Source organism: Hemicordylus capensis, chromosome 11 (assembly GCF_027244095.1).
Source record: "Hemicordylus capensis ecotype Gifberg chromosome 11, rHemCap1.1.pri, whole genome shotgun sequence".
Classification (NCBI taxonomy): domain Eukaryota; kingdom Metazoa; phylum Chordata; class Lepidosauria; order Squamata; family Cordylidae; genus Hemicordylus; species Hemicordylus capensis.
Window position 1 is genome coordinate 17,417,402 of NC_069667.1, and position 16,338 is coordinate 17,433,739.

Sequence of the window (16,338 nt, forward strand, 5' to 3'; positions counted from 1 at the left end):
GCCTTTCCTTTCTCCAGGCATGGAGAAATAATGCTTTAAGGCAGGGAAGGGCACATTTCAGGCTTGCGGGATTGACTTGGCTGTTTACTAGGAGCCCAAGATCCACCAACTGGAGCTGGGTGCAAAACGATAGCTGGGGGGTGCAGCCATTTACATCCTGCCCCCCACCATCCTTGTACATACATTGGGATAAACTTGTGTTTTCAGATTAAGTCTCCACCTGGGTTACTACAGATCCGGGATTCAATTACAGAACTCTGATATCATCCCGTAAAGCTGTGCAGTGACCTGGTCAAAGGTGGCCAATCAATGGTCCCACTTTACAAGTGAGCAATACTGAGGCTTCTGAAAGATAATTAGCACAAGAGGAATGCGGCCGTAGTTCATCTGCTTTGCATGTAAAGTAAAGTGAAGTGTAAAGTTTAGTAGCAGTCACTCCCGACCCCCACCCCGAAGTTGGGACAACAGTCCTGGGAAAGGGAGTTAACCCTCCCCTCATCTTCTTCTTCCAGGGATCATAAACCCCCACACCCCACCTTCTCCATGAAAGCTGCCTAGAGAGCCATAGGGCTGGCAAGTATCATAAAAGTAAAGCAAAACTGTGCTGTCAAGTCAGGGTCAATTCCTGGCGACCACAGTTGTGCTGTTGAATCGGAGTTGACTCCTGGCGACCAAAGAGCCCTGGGGTTGTCTTTGGTAGAATCCAGGAGGGGTTGACCATTGCCTCCTCCCGCGCAGTAGGAGATGATGCCTTTCAGCATCTTCCTATATCGCTGCTGCCCGATATGGGAACATTCCAGCGGGGATTTGAACCAGCAACCTCTTGCTCCCTAGGCAAGTTACTTCCCCGCTGCGCCATTAGGTGCAAGTATCATAGGGTTGAAATTATTGGGCATTCTTTGCAAAACCACGAGTTTCCCTAATGCCAGGATGAGGCCTGCCTCCTGTTTGCCTGAGGCAGCAAGACAGAAATAAAGCAACCATGACACCTCCCACGCCCAGTGCTCCAGGGGTCCCTTTGCCCACCATTTGTTCTCTCCACTGTATGCTCTTTGGGGCAGAGATCTGTGCCAAGCCATTTTGCAAAGCAACGTCTGCTTATGTGTTTATTTATTTATATCTATGTAAACCGCTTTGGGAACTTTTGTTGAAAAGCAGTATATACATATTTGTCGTATTACTCAGACCACTACACCATTCTGGCTATCATACTTGCCAATCACTCTAAATAACTTGTATTATTTTTATTTTTACTTTTATATCCTGCTCATACTAAATACGATCATGAGAGTTAAAAATAGAAGCGGCATGCAAAAGAAGAAAAAAGTGGGCAGATGGTCCATTACATCAGAGTTCTGCTTCCTCCTCCTGAACCGAGCACTCTTAGATTTGCTGAGATTTCTTTGAAATTTGAAATAAATGGTACATATACTTACTTTTAATCTGCTTCGTTATGGGTTTGAGAAGTTCCAGCCAGGCCTGCACAAACACACAGACACAAAGGAATACGGTGAAAAGGATCATCGATCTTGTGCTTTTTCCAGCTAGAGCATCACATGGACAGCAGGGCGTTTTCCACCCAAGGATTTTAGCTCGCATCTCTGGAATGGAGAGTGTGTGTTCACATATTGGCCAGAATGACCCCAAAGTCCCTGCGAGCTATCGGAGAGCTCTTCGCACACGATTTGGGGTTTTCACTGCATATTAGAGTGTAGCCCTATTTATATCCGGGGTAAAAAAAATTCCACTTTTTGCATTGGTTTTGGGGGACAACTTCGGGTTCGCAGTAAAACCGCGCAGTCAACTCATGGTAAAGCCTGGACTGTACCACTGCAGGCAAGAGATGCCACTTTGGGGTGACCCCCCCTCCCCAATGTATTTTTTAAAAAATCCTTGCAAGCAGAAAACTAGTACCTCAGGAGGAAAGAGCCTTCTCCCTGCTGTGCTTGATTTCCACTTGCAGGGAGTCTATAAAACTTGGGAGAGCTTTTTTTTTTTTTTTTTTTTTAAATGCAGTTTTCCTGCTAGCAGCCTGAAGTGGTAGAGTCCTTTCAGCCACCTCATTATGCTGCTGGAGTAGACCCGATCTCTGGCACCCATACAATGCAGAGGCAAAGTTAATCTGTGTACTGATGTATATCATTGAGCGATGTGTCTTGAATGGTTTCTGGGGAGAAAACAGCCTTTCAGCAGACAGGCAAAGAATCGCTGTCCGGCTTTTTATAAATGCACAGCCCTGTTCTTTTACCCCACTGCACTCTAGCTGGTTAATGAAGCAGAGTGAAATCAATGGGCCCCATTGTTGTCCTGAGGATGGAGAATCGGACCATTGATGCCTCTATACCACTTAGCTTCCTTTTTTTTTTCCTACCTGGATTTGCTCCCTTCTGGAGAAAGGTCTGCTTTGCTGAAATCACATTGTCACCAGCGGCACAGAAAGGGGACAGGAATCATACAGCCCTGGGTGGTGGTGGGGAGTCTCTTTAGACAAGAATATAAATAGCTTGGCTGACATGAGGGAGGGGAGCAGCTGAGGGGGGCAGGGCACCCGCTTCGGCTCTTGGTATGAAGACAGGTCAGGCTGGAGATGACCCTTTCCTGAAATCTGAGAAAGCCACTGCTGGTCAGGGTAGCCCAAAGGGCACTCAAGGCATCATCTCATACTATGCGGGAGATGGCAACGGCAAACCCCTCCTGTATTCTACCAAAGATAACCACAGGGCTCAGTGGTCGCCAGGAGTTGACACCGACTCGAGGGCACAATTTGACCACAAGACCAGCTTTCTTCCCATTTATTATTGCTTTATTTTATTATTTATATGCCACCTGATTCCAAAGACTCTAGGTGGTTCACAAAGAGGAATACAATAAAAACAAAATGAAACAAACAGTTAAGACAACAAACAATTTAAAACATTCAGAAATTACTAAAAGCCAGGCTTTAAAAAAATGTATCTTAAGGGCTCTTTTAAAGCCCTGATCAAAATGTTAGAGATGTTTAATCCTCCTTCAAAGCCATCTAAACCAAGTGGCCATGATCCCATCCTGTGGCAGTGAGTTCCACACACCGGTAAGGCCCAAAATTCAAAGCATCCTCACTTACAGTATGCCCTGCAGAACTCCAGAACTCCAGCCCAAAATATTCCTTTTCTGCAAGGTTCAGGTGACTACAGCTCAGGTTGAACAGCGTTTTGCCGGAGGACTTTTGCTATTGGAAACAAGCAAAAAAAAAAATTAAAAAAAATGATGTGGAGTGGAAGATGATCAGGTAGGCAATGCACAAGACTAGAGGACAGAAATTTATTTTAATTACAAAGGATCTAAAACTTTCAAGCCTAAACATCTCTTCATTTTTTAAAGAAAATTTGTTTTAAAAGGAAAAACGCTTTTGTTATGAAGAACTTTTCAGGCATGCTTTTTCGTTGGCCAAGTCAGATAGATACAATCTGGAGCTTCACAAGTCTCCAGCACGCATGAGGGTCTGTTCTCCTCAAAACAGGATAGAAAACAGTACATGCAAAGCTCTGTGAACACATGGAGGCCCCAGTGAATCTACTAGATTGGTGTGATCACATTGTGCATTCAACACAAGCTAACGGATATTAATTCTGGGTGTGTCTTTTAAAGACAAGCTTCTTAAGGTGAGATCAGGGTGAGATCGAAGAGGTCTGAAAGAGAACAGTCCTGCAGAGAAGTATTTACCACCACCTCAGGTCACAGGACCACTATGTACAGCCTAAATCCAAAGAGCTAGGAAACCATTTCCCAATATAATGAATATGACAAATATATATATATACTGCTTTCCCACAAAAAGTTCCCAAAGCGGTTTAGATGGATAAAAATGAAGAACTGAAATGGCTCCCTGTCCCCAAAGGTCTCACAATCTAAAAAGAAGGAAAAAAGAAACATAAGATAGACACCAGCCACAGCAGGGATGCTGTGCTGGGGATGGATAGGGCCAGTTGCTCACCCCCTGCTCAGTAAAGAGAATCATCATTTAAAAAAGGTGCCTCTTTGCTCAGTTAACAGGGGTAAATGATCACAAACGCTTGCCCGGGGTTATTTGGGGGGTTCAGAGGTGTCAACCTAGGTAATTTTGGAGCCTGGACCTAAAGGTCTTTGGAGCCCCTACACCCACCCACAATATTTTAAATACATTTTTAACATGACCACACCACCCAGAACAGACTTAAAAGGATTTTGAAGAACCCAGGCAGTGTGGAGGCCCTGGACTTTGGCCGGGAAGTCCAGGGGTAAGAGCACTTTGGGCGGTGGGGGGTGCGGGTTGTGTTTCTCAGAGAGCAGATAATCAATCCCTTCTGGCTGTATGGCAATCCTCTTGTGAACTGCAGATAATCTGTACAAGCACTTTGTGATATCTACAAGAGGGATTTCCGGTCTCTTCCTGAATGTTCTCGAGTACCCGGTATTTGTGGAGATAAACGGTTGGAAAACCATGCATGCAGGATTCTACCCCGTGGCTCAGCAAGAAGTCAACTTCTTCCAGACTTCAAGCATCCCGACCAATGAATGCAAAAGCATTGGGATAACTGACAGGAACGAGGCTTTTAATATTTTTAAATGGGCATTTAAATTTTGTTATTCTTTTGTGAAATAAAGTTCAAATATAAGGTTAGCGGTATTTGTGTTCTGGCCGCTCTGCAATTATTTCTTCCTCCCTTAAACCCCCACCCTGTCCCCTCACAAAATTTCTGGCTACAGGTCTTCAATTTTAATTTGGCACCCCCTAATAGGGCAGTGGGGAAATGACTTGATTAGCAAGCCAGAGGTTGCCGGTTCAAATCCCTGCTAGTATGTTTCCTAGACTATGGGAAAACACCTATATCAGCAGCAGTGATATAGGAAGATGCTGAAAGGCATCATCTCATACTGTGTGGGAGGAAGCAATGGCAAACCCCTCCTGTATTCTACCAAAGACAACCACACAACTCTGTGGTCGCAAGGGGTCGATACCGTCTCAACGGCACACTTTACTTTACTTACTTACAGCAGTGGTTATCAACCAGGATTCCTCCAGATGTTGATGAACTACAACTCCTAGCATCCCCAGCCACATGAAATTGTAGCTGGGGATGATGGGAGTTGTAGTTCATCAACATCTGGAGGAACCCAGTTTGGGAACCACAGCCCTACAGGAAAATAAGTTGGCCGAAACACCCTCAACCATCTACAACTGAGCCCTGAAATGGAACCCAGATCAAGTTTGACCCACAATGCACTGAGCCACCTGGCAGATTAGAGGCTGTAAAATGGCTTCTGGCATCCACAGACCACATTGGCAAGAGGGCGGTGCAATTTGCACGCATTAATTAAGCTGCACAGTCCTTGATGCGCAAGGCTAATTAAGTATCACTGAGCATGAAGAACAGTGCGGTTAAAAAGCTGATTGCTCAGGCATTCCTGGCAATTTAGCAGCAAGGAGGGAAACAGCACTAGCTGTTCCAGTCGTCAGTTTCAATAATCAACCAATTACTTTATTTGTTTAGGTGAAGCCATAACAAAACTGTTTGATTCCAAAACAGGATAGTTATAACAATATTTTTTTAAAAACCCACAGGACACTAAAAATAAATGTAAAGATGGACTCAAAATAATACAGTGCTGATTATAGCCGCTTTGAGGGAAAGCAGGAAAGTGGCAGCAGGCAAAGTCAATAAAATGTAAGGGGAACTTCTTAATAAGTTGATGATGAGTATTTATATACTGCTTTTCAACAAAAGTTCCGAAAGCGGTTTACACACACACACACACACACACACACACACACACACACACACACAGGCTCCCTGTCCCCAAAAGACTCACAATCTAAAAAAGAACATAAGAGAGACACCAGCAACAGCCAGTGGAGGGATGTTGTGCTGAGGATGGATAGGGCCAGTTGCTCTCCCCTTGCTCAATAAAGAGAATCGCCACTTTTTAAAAGTGCCTCTTTGCTCATTTAGCAGGGTGAAATGACTTAATAGCTTCTGGAATTGCAATTGCATCTTATTTATAAGAACATAAGAACAGCCCTGCTGGATCAGGCTCAAAGGCCCATCCAGTCCAGCATCCTGTTCCCCACAGTGGCCCACCAGATGCCTCTGGGAAGCCCACAGGCCAGAGCTGAGGGCATGCCCTCTCTCCTGCTGCTGCTCTCCTGCAACTGGTATTTAAGAGCCATCTTACCTCTGAGGCTGGAGGTGGCCTATAGCCCTCAGACTAGTAGGCATTGACAGACCTGGTCTTGTGGTAGCAAGCATGACTTGTCCACTTAGCTAAGCAGGGTCCGCCCTGGTTGCATATGGATGGGAGACTAGAAGTGTGAGCCCTGTCAGATATTCCCCTCAGGGGATGGAGCTGCTCTGGGAAGCAGGGCAGATGTGCGAGGGAGCTGGGGCACAGCATCCTCCTGATGTCCACAGAGACCCAGACCTGCCCTGTTGCTAGAGGAAGTGTCTCTGGCACACAGCCGGACGCACCTGTCATTTGACTCCAGCTCCAGAGGAAATTGCGGGGTTGCTTACACACTGCACATCTTGCTCAGCACGACGCGTACATGCTAACATTTTGTGGATAATCCCTCGTTGCAAACGCGATGTTCCAAATTACTACCCCTCTGCAGGAAGGCAGCTGGGGAGTGACAATATAATAACAGTCTTCTCTCCGAGGCTGTCCTGACGTTCTTCCAAAGGGCTGGCTCGCAGCAGCAATTAAAACCATTATCATTGTTTATTCCTCCCGCACTCGAGTATCTGGGCACCAGCTACTCTGAGAGGGGAAGAGTCAGAGACTGGCTTTCACTCGGTCTTTCCTCACCAGAGAGAACCTCATGGGGTCTAATTGGCAGGCACCAGGTCCCCCAACATGTAGGGTGCGTGCGCCCCATTCCTCATAGAAGGAAAGAGGAAATCTTTGCACATATGGGGTCTGAGACCCAGAGGTGCATCTAGGTAATTTGGGATCCAGCATAGCGTAGTGGTTAGAGTGTTGGATTAGGGAAGATCCAAGTTCGAATCCCCACTCAGCCACAAAACTCACTGGGCGACTCTGGGCCAGTCATGTATCTCTCAGCCTAACCTACCTCACAGGGTTGTTGGGAGGATAAACATAGCCATGGGCACTGTTCTGAGCTCCTCAGAGAAAAAAGTGGGATAGAAATGTTTTATTTATATATAAGATTTAGGGTCAATTCAGTGCACGCAGAGCATTGGCCAGGCATTTCGAGTCTCACTGTTATCCTTCATGAACTGAGAGTCTGCTGAACTATTACAGACATCTCTCCCAGCCTCCTCTGCCTGTCTCTGAGGGAACTTCATCAGAACTTCAGAAGATTGCAATCCAAGATTGCATTCAAAGGTCTAAGTCCAGCATCCTGCTTCCCGCAGCAACCAAATAGATGCTCTGAATGGGAAACGCAGAAGCAGGGCATAAAAGTAACAACCTTCCTGCATTGCTTGCCCCCTTCCAGCCACAGGTATTCAGCGATATCCTGCTTCTGAACATGGAGGTTCTGTTTTGCCATAACTACTAACAGCCATCACTGCTGTCTCCTCCTCCATGACTTTGTTGAACCCCCATCTAGGGCCTGCTAAGTAACTGGACATCACCCATCCTGCGGCAAGGAGTTCCACAAATCAATGCTGCATTCTGTGAAGAAGTACACTATCTGGACTGTCCAGAATCTACCATGCTCATCAATTTAACCCTGGGTTCTAGAATTATGAGAGAGGAAGAAGAGGTTCTCTCCATCCATTTTCTCCACTTGGAACATACTGTAGTTATATAAACCAGTGGAATGATATATGGAGGGTAGTGACAGCAGCTGTGATCCTACTCTTCAAGCTTGCACAACTTCCTGCAGACGTTGGACTACAACTCCCATCACTCCTAACTATTGGCTGCTATGGCTGGGGATGATAGGAGTTTATTTATTTATTTAACATATTTCCATACTGCCCAAGCTCACGTCTCTGGGCAGTTTACAACAGAAAGGTTAAAACATTAGTTAAAACAGAATAAATGACAGAAAACATTAATTAAAACAAAATAAGTGATACCAGAAAAGATTGACACAGTACAACAATTTAAAATTTTAAAATATTTTAAAACCATGTTAAAACTATGAAAACACTATTTAATTAAAAGCCTGGGTGAACAGATGCATCTTTAAAGACTGATCTTTAAAGATCTTTAAAGACTACAGCTTTAAAGAGTTGTAGTCCAAAGACTGCTGGAGGGGGCTGTGTGGTGTTTTTGGTTAATCCATCCCTTGATCCAGGCCAGCTTTTGAATGGGGCTTTAGTTATTTATATTCCAGTCCTAGTGTAGAGGTGGGGCTGACAAAACAGCCAGCAGCAAGAGCCCTGAAAAGAGGCGGGGCTAACAGCCAGCAGCAAGAGCACAGAAAAGCAGTCTGCACTTGCCTCTCTGTACATAATATGTATTTCAATGAACCATGAAAATTCCTGATTTTACTCCACTGCCTTGTCCCTGAATACCACAAAACTCTTTCCTCGGGATTCTACAGGCTGTCGTTGTACAGCTCCGCATCCCAATTCCACATGGTTTTTACAGTCCTGCAGCCGATGTGCGATTACGAGGCACGCTGTATGCATTTGTGACAACCAATCAGCAGCTGTTTCGGAAGCCACGCATCCCACACCCTCCACACATCAATTCGGCCCTCCTGATCAGCCTTAAGATCCACCTGATACTCAAAAGATTTTTGACCTCATCCAGGTTGTAACAAGAGCCACATCTGCGCTGCTTGAATGACCCGTTGGAAACGTAACCCTGGGGCAGATGCTTTATTCCAGAACACTCACTAATTCCAGTCTCCTTTGTTGTATCCATTCAGCATCAAATGCACCCAATGCCTACAAGGAGTTTTCATGGGTTTTAAAAGGAAAGGCCAAGCCGGGGCCTTTTAATGGAATATAGTCATTGCAATAACATGTCATGCAGAGCTAAAAGTGCCAGAGACGTCTTCGGCTGTGAACGTCGAGGTGAAAAAGCTGTTGGCGTAGATGCAGAAAGATACCAAACTGCAAGTAATAATTGGCCAAAATCTGGTACATTTTCCAATAATAAGAAGACAAGACCTGCTCAGTTTTAATGCAGCAATCTTTTCCATATTTCCTTGCAACACATCTCTAAAGAACATTGAATCATAAAAGATAAAACACTGAAAACCTCTGCAGTAACATTGCCCGACCCAAATGCAAACAAAATCTGAAAAACCACAAATATTTTCACACTCTGTTAGCTTTCTAGAATGCAGCACAATATCATTTCCTATTGATCTAGATTCTATGAGATACCACCTTTAAACAAAACAAAAACAATACACATATAACACACCCCAGAGCCAGATTCTCACGGATTAGAGAAAAAGAATAACACAAGCCATTTTCCAGATGTGTCAATAACAGACACTTTATCTTAAACAGAATAGATAAATTATCAGGTTTTGAAATGAATGTTTTGAAATGATTGTGACTATATATCAGCAGGTCCTTCCCCTGCTGATATATAGTCATTTAAGGAAGAAGTTTCTGAAATTAGTTTTTCAGATATAAGAGATCAGCTACCCACCTATAAAACAGGATTTTAGAATGTTGATCGAGGATGTTAGAATAATTACATAGACACTAAATTATTAATATATGACACTATCAGCAGCACAGCTTTTCACTTTCAGGTTTCAATATTTTAATGTCGATGTTATGGTTTTAATAGCACAGGTCACTTTGATTACACAGTTATTTCTTAGCACTTGTAATTCTAGATTATCACAAGCAATGCAGATGTTTTCTTCCAAAAGTAATTTCTTTTTTCAAATTTCCTTGACAATCCAATTAATATTTAAGGAAATAAACTCCCAGATATTACATACAGTGTGAGTCACTTATATACATATATGAACACACAATTTCCTAGTGGTCATTATTGTTTATAAACACACAATCTTACCAAAAACCAGCTATTCTGCATTGCTCAGTCAACACTTTGAAACAGCAAAGTCCTGAATGTTAGCAGAAACTAAGGACAGGAACTAAGGACAATTAATCCGAAACAAAGGACTATTTCCATTTCTGAAGCCAAAATGAAGAGGTAGCTTTGGAACCAGACCAGGGAGGTCAGAGACACTTTAGAAGTCAAGATAACAGCTCAACAATGAGAGAAACCACTTACGTCCACGAGGAAAATCTTCTGGGAGTCATCCAAAAATTGGACTTTCAAATGCAGCATCCTTAAGCGCAGTTGGCAATGTCTCGACACTCTGGGATATGAGCAGTGCAGACAGAGAGCTAAAGTGAGCACTAACCCTCCTGATTCATGCAGAGTTTCAGTCTCTGCGGGATGAGGAGAAGGAATGAAGGCTCCAGTGCAGACCTTTGCAGAAGAGCACAAGGAGAAAAGCACTGCTGCTGCTGACAGAAATCAAGACCCTTCCCCCAAATGACAGCTAAACACTTTGTTTTGTTTGCAATTCTTCTTCTTCTTCTTCTTCTTCTTCTTCTTCTTCTTCTTCTTCTTCTTCTTCTTCTTCTTCTTCTTCTTCTTCTTCTTCTTCTTCTTCTTCTTCTTCCTGATTTTCTGCAATGCTATTAAGGTCGACGTTCTGTGAAGACCACCACCTTAACACCTGCATATTGCTCAGACCACTCTGGATTTAAACCGAGAACTGGATTCTGTGCAGAGTTCGTCCTCAATGCTTCCAAAATACCACCGAGGAGGGGGAAAGGATTGCTTACTTCGACTAGTACATGAGGCATAGCCATCTCTCTACCATTCAAGGTCAGAGTGTATCCGATTCAAGAGCTTGAGATTTCAGCCGCTACCTGAGCAAGGTCTCTCTTTAAGGACCAAGAGGACTAGAAACCAACTTAAACAAAAAAAATTTACACCAGATCCTGGCATTTGGGCCAGTGTGTGGTTAAGGGAACAGTGACTACAAGGATTATATGTGTGAAATGGTCATGGGACTCAGTGATCTATGTATTTGGACATTGTTTATGAAGGGGAAGTCATCTGTTTTCTTTTCTTTATTTTTAAGATTCTGAGCCCTTTGGGGACAGAAAACCTTTTTTCATTCCATTGCTATGTGGCAAACATTTTTTTAAAATCATATGTAAATATTAATGAGTCTCTTAATTTGGGGACACCCTGGAGGTCTGCAGAGACCTCACAGAACTATGCAGGTGCTGCTCTGAAACTACATCCCCATTCAGATGGGTCTACTCTGCACTCTTCGTGCCCGTGTCAATTCACATTTACTAGCTTGAGTCGTTTCAAATTTTTTCTCAGCCATGCAGAAAGGACTTTCTTGCTGCAGATGAGATTGTTCCACTTAAACAAAAATGTCCTCTTCCACTTCTTTCCTCTCTTAGTTCATCCAACTTTGGTGCCCTCCCCGCTGGGGAACAGATCACATTTGCATTGCCTTCAGATGACCTGCAGAAGCACTGGGACTAGATCAAGGCGGCAAGGTTGAACGATACAAGGCATCTGCATACAATTACACTCTGTAGTTTTGCTCCTGTTGTCCGGGTACCACATCCAATAGATCTGAGTCCAAGTCTCAAAACATGGTGCATAGAAGTCCCATAGGCCTCCTCTCGCTTGTAACAGGGTTGGGAATAGCAAGCCAGTGGGCAAGTCAGGAATCACTGATAACAGAGCAGCAGTATCAGCACGGGGAGGGTAACTTGCTTTCAAGTGCTGTTCATGGGCTACCTGCCTAGCCACTGTGCAGAGCAGGATAGTGGACAAAGTGAACGTTTGGACTGACAGGACAGAGCTCCCCTTCTGTTCTAATGTCAGATAACGGTCCTTGACATTTAATGGAAAAATTAACATCTCCTGGACGGAGAAAGCTTGGCCACAGTTACTCATGCTCTGGCTTAGATTACTGCAATAATTGTGGGGCTACCTTTGAAAATGGTCTGGAAACCGCAGCTGGTACAAAATAGGGCTGCAAGATTATTAACTGGGACGGGACATTTTGATCATATTACGTCAGTGCTTCGTAAAAGTGCTGGTTTTAATCTTTAAAGCCCTAAATGGCTTTGCTGCAGGTTACCTGAAAGAGCGCCTTGCCCCATTATGTCCCAACCTAAACCTTAAGAGCTTCGGAGGCCCTCCTCCGGGTGCCCCTGCCAAACGAGGTGAGGAGGGTGGCTAGCAGGGAGAGGGCCTTTTCGGTGGTTGCTCCCCATTCATGGAATAGCCTCCCCAGTGAGGTTCGCCTGACTCCATCACTTTGTTCTTTTAGATACCAGGTAAAGACCTTTTTGTTCACCCAGACCTTTTAAAACCTGATTTTCATAGTTGATCTGATTTTACAAGGATTTTAAGCTGCTTTTTAAATTGTAATTTGTATTTTCTTTTCACCAATTTTGTCTGTTATGATTTAATGTATGTGTTTTTATTGTAGGCTTTAATCCTGTTGTGAGCTGCCCAGAGAACAATTTGTTATGGGGCGGATAAAAAATAAAGTGTAATATTATTATTGTTAAAACCAGGCCTCTGATAAGCAAGATGACTCTGAGCCTTTTATAGATGGCTGGTTTTCAATTCATTAGATGCACTGGCCAATAAAACACCATTGGCTCAATGCTTTCCTGAGAATCCTACATCATTTTGGGTCAGTTATATTGGATACTAATGGGGGAGAGCTGGTCTTGTGGAAGCAAGCATGAATTGTCCCATTAGCTAAGCAGGGTCTGCCCCAATTTGCATTTAAATGGGAGACTACATGTGTAAGCACTGTAAGATATTCCCTTTAGAGGATGGGGCTGCTCTGGAAAGAGCAGAGCATTCCGAGTTCCCTCCCTGGCAGCATCTCCAAGGGAGAGCCGAGAGAGACTCCTGCCTGCAACCTTGGAGAAGTCGCTGCCAGTCTGTGTGGACAATACTAAGCTAGATGGACCAGTGATTTGACTCTGTATAAAGCAGCTTCCTGTATTGACTGAGCAGTGTCTTTTGTTTGTGCTCTGTGGTTGAATTCCACATCTAAGTTCAATTTTAGTATTTAATGACATTTCCTTCCTACAATATTCCACTTATATTTTGTTGTTCTCCAATCAACTGGGGTTTCTCCCCATCAACAAAAACACAGTGTCTTGCATAGTTTTAAACTGCCTGGCGATTCCTGTGACTCTGCTTTGCAACCATCACAACCAGAAGTTATCTTTAAGACAGTCGTAAGTAACCCTGGAATACATGCACGTTGAATTTTTGCTACGTACCCAGTAGTGAAAGTACCCTAACCCTTTGGTACCATCCATCAGTGGGGCCTAAGCATCTTTATACCTGGTGCTTTTATGTTGGCACCCACCCTATGCATATGCGTGCGCACATACACATGCATGCGCATGCGCACGCACACACATACACACATGTTTTCAGTGTGCCTCTCTTGGCCACTCGGTGACATTTCTAATGCTGAAGTCTGATTGACTCTTGAGGAAGAACAAACTGTGCTCCATATCTCTGATCTGGGATCACCCCTCTGCGACTGAGCAAAAGAGACACCTCTTAAAGTGATGATTCCCTTACATTTAGCAGGCGGGGAGCAACTGGCCCTATCCAGCCCCAGCACAGCATCCCTCCAGTGGCTGTTGCTGGTGTCTACTTTGCATTTCTTTTAGACTGTGAGTCCTTTGGGGACAGGGAATCATCTTATATATTGGGGGTTTTTTTTCTATGCAAGCTGCTTTGAGAACTTTTGTTGATAAGCAGTATATAAACAGTAGTAGTAGTAGCAGCAACAGTAGCTGGATCTGAGATTGGGTCAAGAGAAACAAGTGTGTTGCTATCTCAGTAGCATTCTGTGCTTGTAGAATTGTTTAAATTAACTCTCAGAAGCCAATGAATATCCACTTCTTTTCTGAGAGAAGGGACCACTCAGAGGAGTTCAGTGCTATCAACAACAGCTTTTTGCTTTAGAAGACTGCCATCTCCTGGCTGCTTTCAGAAATCCAGCCAAACGTTTGTTTTCATATCTTTGAGTATTTGAGTCTACCTTGCACCTGATCTACTGATTTAAATTATTTAAGCTGCATATCTGCCCCTCCAGCACAATACAAAAGCCATTCCAAATCCAGTTATCTTCCTCTTGCTAAGAGCTGCCAGACTGTATATGATGCTCTTAATTTCAAACTTCTTGTTTAAGAGAGAGGCCACATCCATGTGCATATGGCTTGATGAAGTGTAAGTGGTCAGGTCCCTGACCGGGGAGACCCGAGTTCAAATCCCCATTCAGCCATGAGACTAGCTGGCTGACTGTGGGCCAGTCACTTCTCTCACAGCCTAACCTACTTCACAGGGTTGTTGTGAGGAGAAACTTAAGTATGTTGTACACCATTCTGGGCTCCTTGGAGGAAGAGTGGGATATAAATGTATTCATATAATATGAATACAGAATCCTCCTGCAATAGCAGATAACGATTGGCAGTGGATCCCATTTTTTTAACGTTACATAATAATTTACAGCTGCTTTACTCACAAGAAAGCCTCTTCAAATGCCCAATAATTAGTGTTCAAAAGTTCCTGTTCAAATCTGGTTACACCAAAAGACAAGGAAACACAAGAACTTACTCTGAAAAACTCCTTCAAAGGTATCAATAGCCATACCTCACCGCAGTGAAGACTGTTAATATCCTGGAAATGCTCAAAAATGGCTGGTTTTGTGAACAGCTGTCTCTGATGATCTTCAAAGGCTCCCCTTCTTAAAGGAACACATCCTTAAATGCAACAGTATTACAAAAAGACTGAAAGATCTCTCTTATCTTTTAAGCCCAAAGGAGTTGTGCTTTGGTTAAGATACATCTGTCTCAATTCCTTTTGTAAGACCACCTAGAGAGTTCTATATCAGGCAGTATAGAAAACAAATAAATAAAAACACCACCACATTCTGTACATTCATTCTGGAATATCTCCATGCTATAACTTTGTCCACAATCATAACAACAAAGTTTCTATAATCCTGATGGTCATGAAAGTGATTAATTAGGACAGATATCCCCTGGATCATTTCCAAACCTCCTCCTGTGTTCTTGAATTATTTTGAATAGCTTGTCCAATATAAGTTAAACCACAAGGAGTAACAAACAAACATAGATACACTCTACATTGAGCATACAGTATTGCTGCTGCCAAGTGTATGAAAATATTTTTTCCCCACAAAGCAAGATAAGTATATTGCGTGAGCCATCTTGTATGTGACTACATGGGCCACATTTAGAAGTGCCAATAATATCATAAAGTTTTTGCTTTTGTGCAGTTTGGCACATTTTATGCATTTATAGTTCTGCCTTTGTATGTTTGTCACTTACATTGTGTATTTACAATATCCTGTTTCATAGCACTACTTGTCGGTTTCATCCAACTTAAGTGCTTCTGTCTGTTTAACCTGAATTAAGGTTCGCCATGTTCTTTGAAACTCTTCTCTATACCCAATAGTCTATGTTTTTCTCAATTGGTGCCAGTTATACATTTTGCTGATATTAAAAACAATGCAATCAAGTCCTTTTGCAATCTTGGAGGTTTAATTTCTCAAGTTGCTCAGAAATATTACCTCTAGTTTACACAGCACAACACTTCCAGTTATGTCTTCTATATATAGCAAAACCTATCGTCAAAACGGGCATATTTTTAACACTGCCTGATTGCACAATTTTATTTGGTTGTGACTTTGAGTGAAATATTTGTATGAATAGCCTGTTTCTACAACAAATATTCATATGCTGTTTTCCAGCAAAAGGTCTCAAAGTGATTCACACAGAAAAAATAAGCAGCAAAGGGCCCAAAATCTAAAAAAAGAAAGGAACAAGATAGGCACCAGCAATAGCCACTGGAGGGATGCTGTGCTGGGGCTGGAGAGGGCAGTTGCTCTCCCCCTGCTAAATATAAAAGAGAATCATCACTTTGGAAGAAGCCTCTTTGCTCAGATAGCTAGCAGGATAACTCAAACTCTGACTTTGTGTCCAGGCCAGGTTGAAGGGATTGATAATCAACAGTGGCTTTCCCCCTTGATTCTGTACATTTTAAGAAAAACCTGCTCAGTTGTAGCGTACTTTCATTTAACCATAAAATCTGTAATCACGGCTGAGCTTCCTGCAGAAGGAGCGGTTCCAAAGCTCCAGCTGATGCTAAGGGAACTCATCAGTGACCACTATTAGCAATCAGCAAACTCTCCCAGGCTTGATTTGGATTGGGACCAGCTAGTATGACCCAACCTTAAGTGGTATGGTGGGGAAATGCTTGACTAACAAGCAGAAGGTTGCCGGTTCGAACCCCCGCTGGTATGAAATGCCTGTATAGGGC

At 43.3% G+C, this 16,338-nt stretch overlaps 1 protein-coding gene across 5 annotated transcripts in view; it reads right to left on the reverse strand.

The window, feature by feature from the left end:
- The window catches only part of FRMD7 (FERM domain containing 7), a 31,418-nt gene extending 16,727 nt beyond the window's left edge, over nt 1-14,691 (reverse strand). For 3 of the 5 annotated variants that reach the window (XM_053273950.1, XM_053273949.1, XM_053273948.1), the window contains exons 1-3: nt 10,201-10,263; nt 3,104-3,208; nt 1,437-1,479 (exon numbers count right to left, since the gene is read on the reverse strand). In XM_053273950.1, the coding sequence (XP_053129925.1) occupies nt 1,437-1,479; nt 3,104-3,208; nt 10,201-10,257 (205 nt within the window). In that variant the 5' untranslated portion in view covers nt 10,258-10,263. Of the gene's footprint in view, nt 1-1,436; nt 1,480-3,103; nt 3,209-10,200; nt 10,264-14,610 lie in introns of those variants that run through there. The other 2 variants (XM_053273951.1, XM_053273952.1) reach the window with 2 other exon arrangements.
- Nucleotides 14,692-16,338: the final 1,647 nt, after the last annotated feature.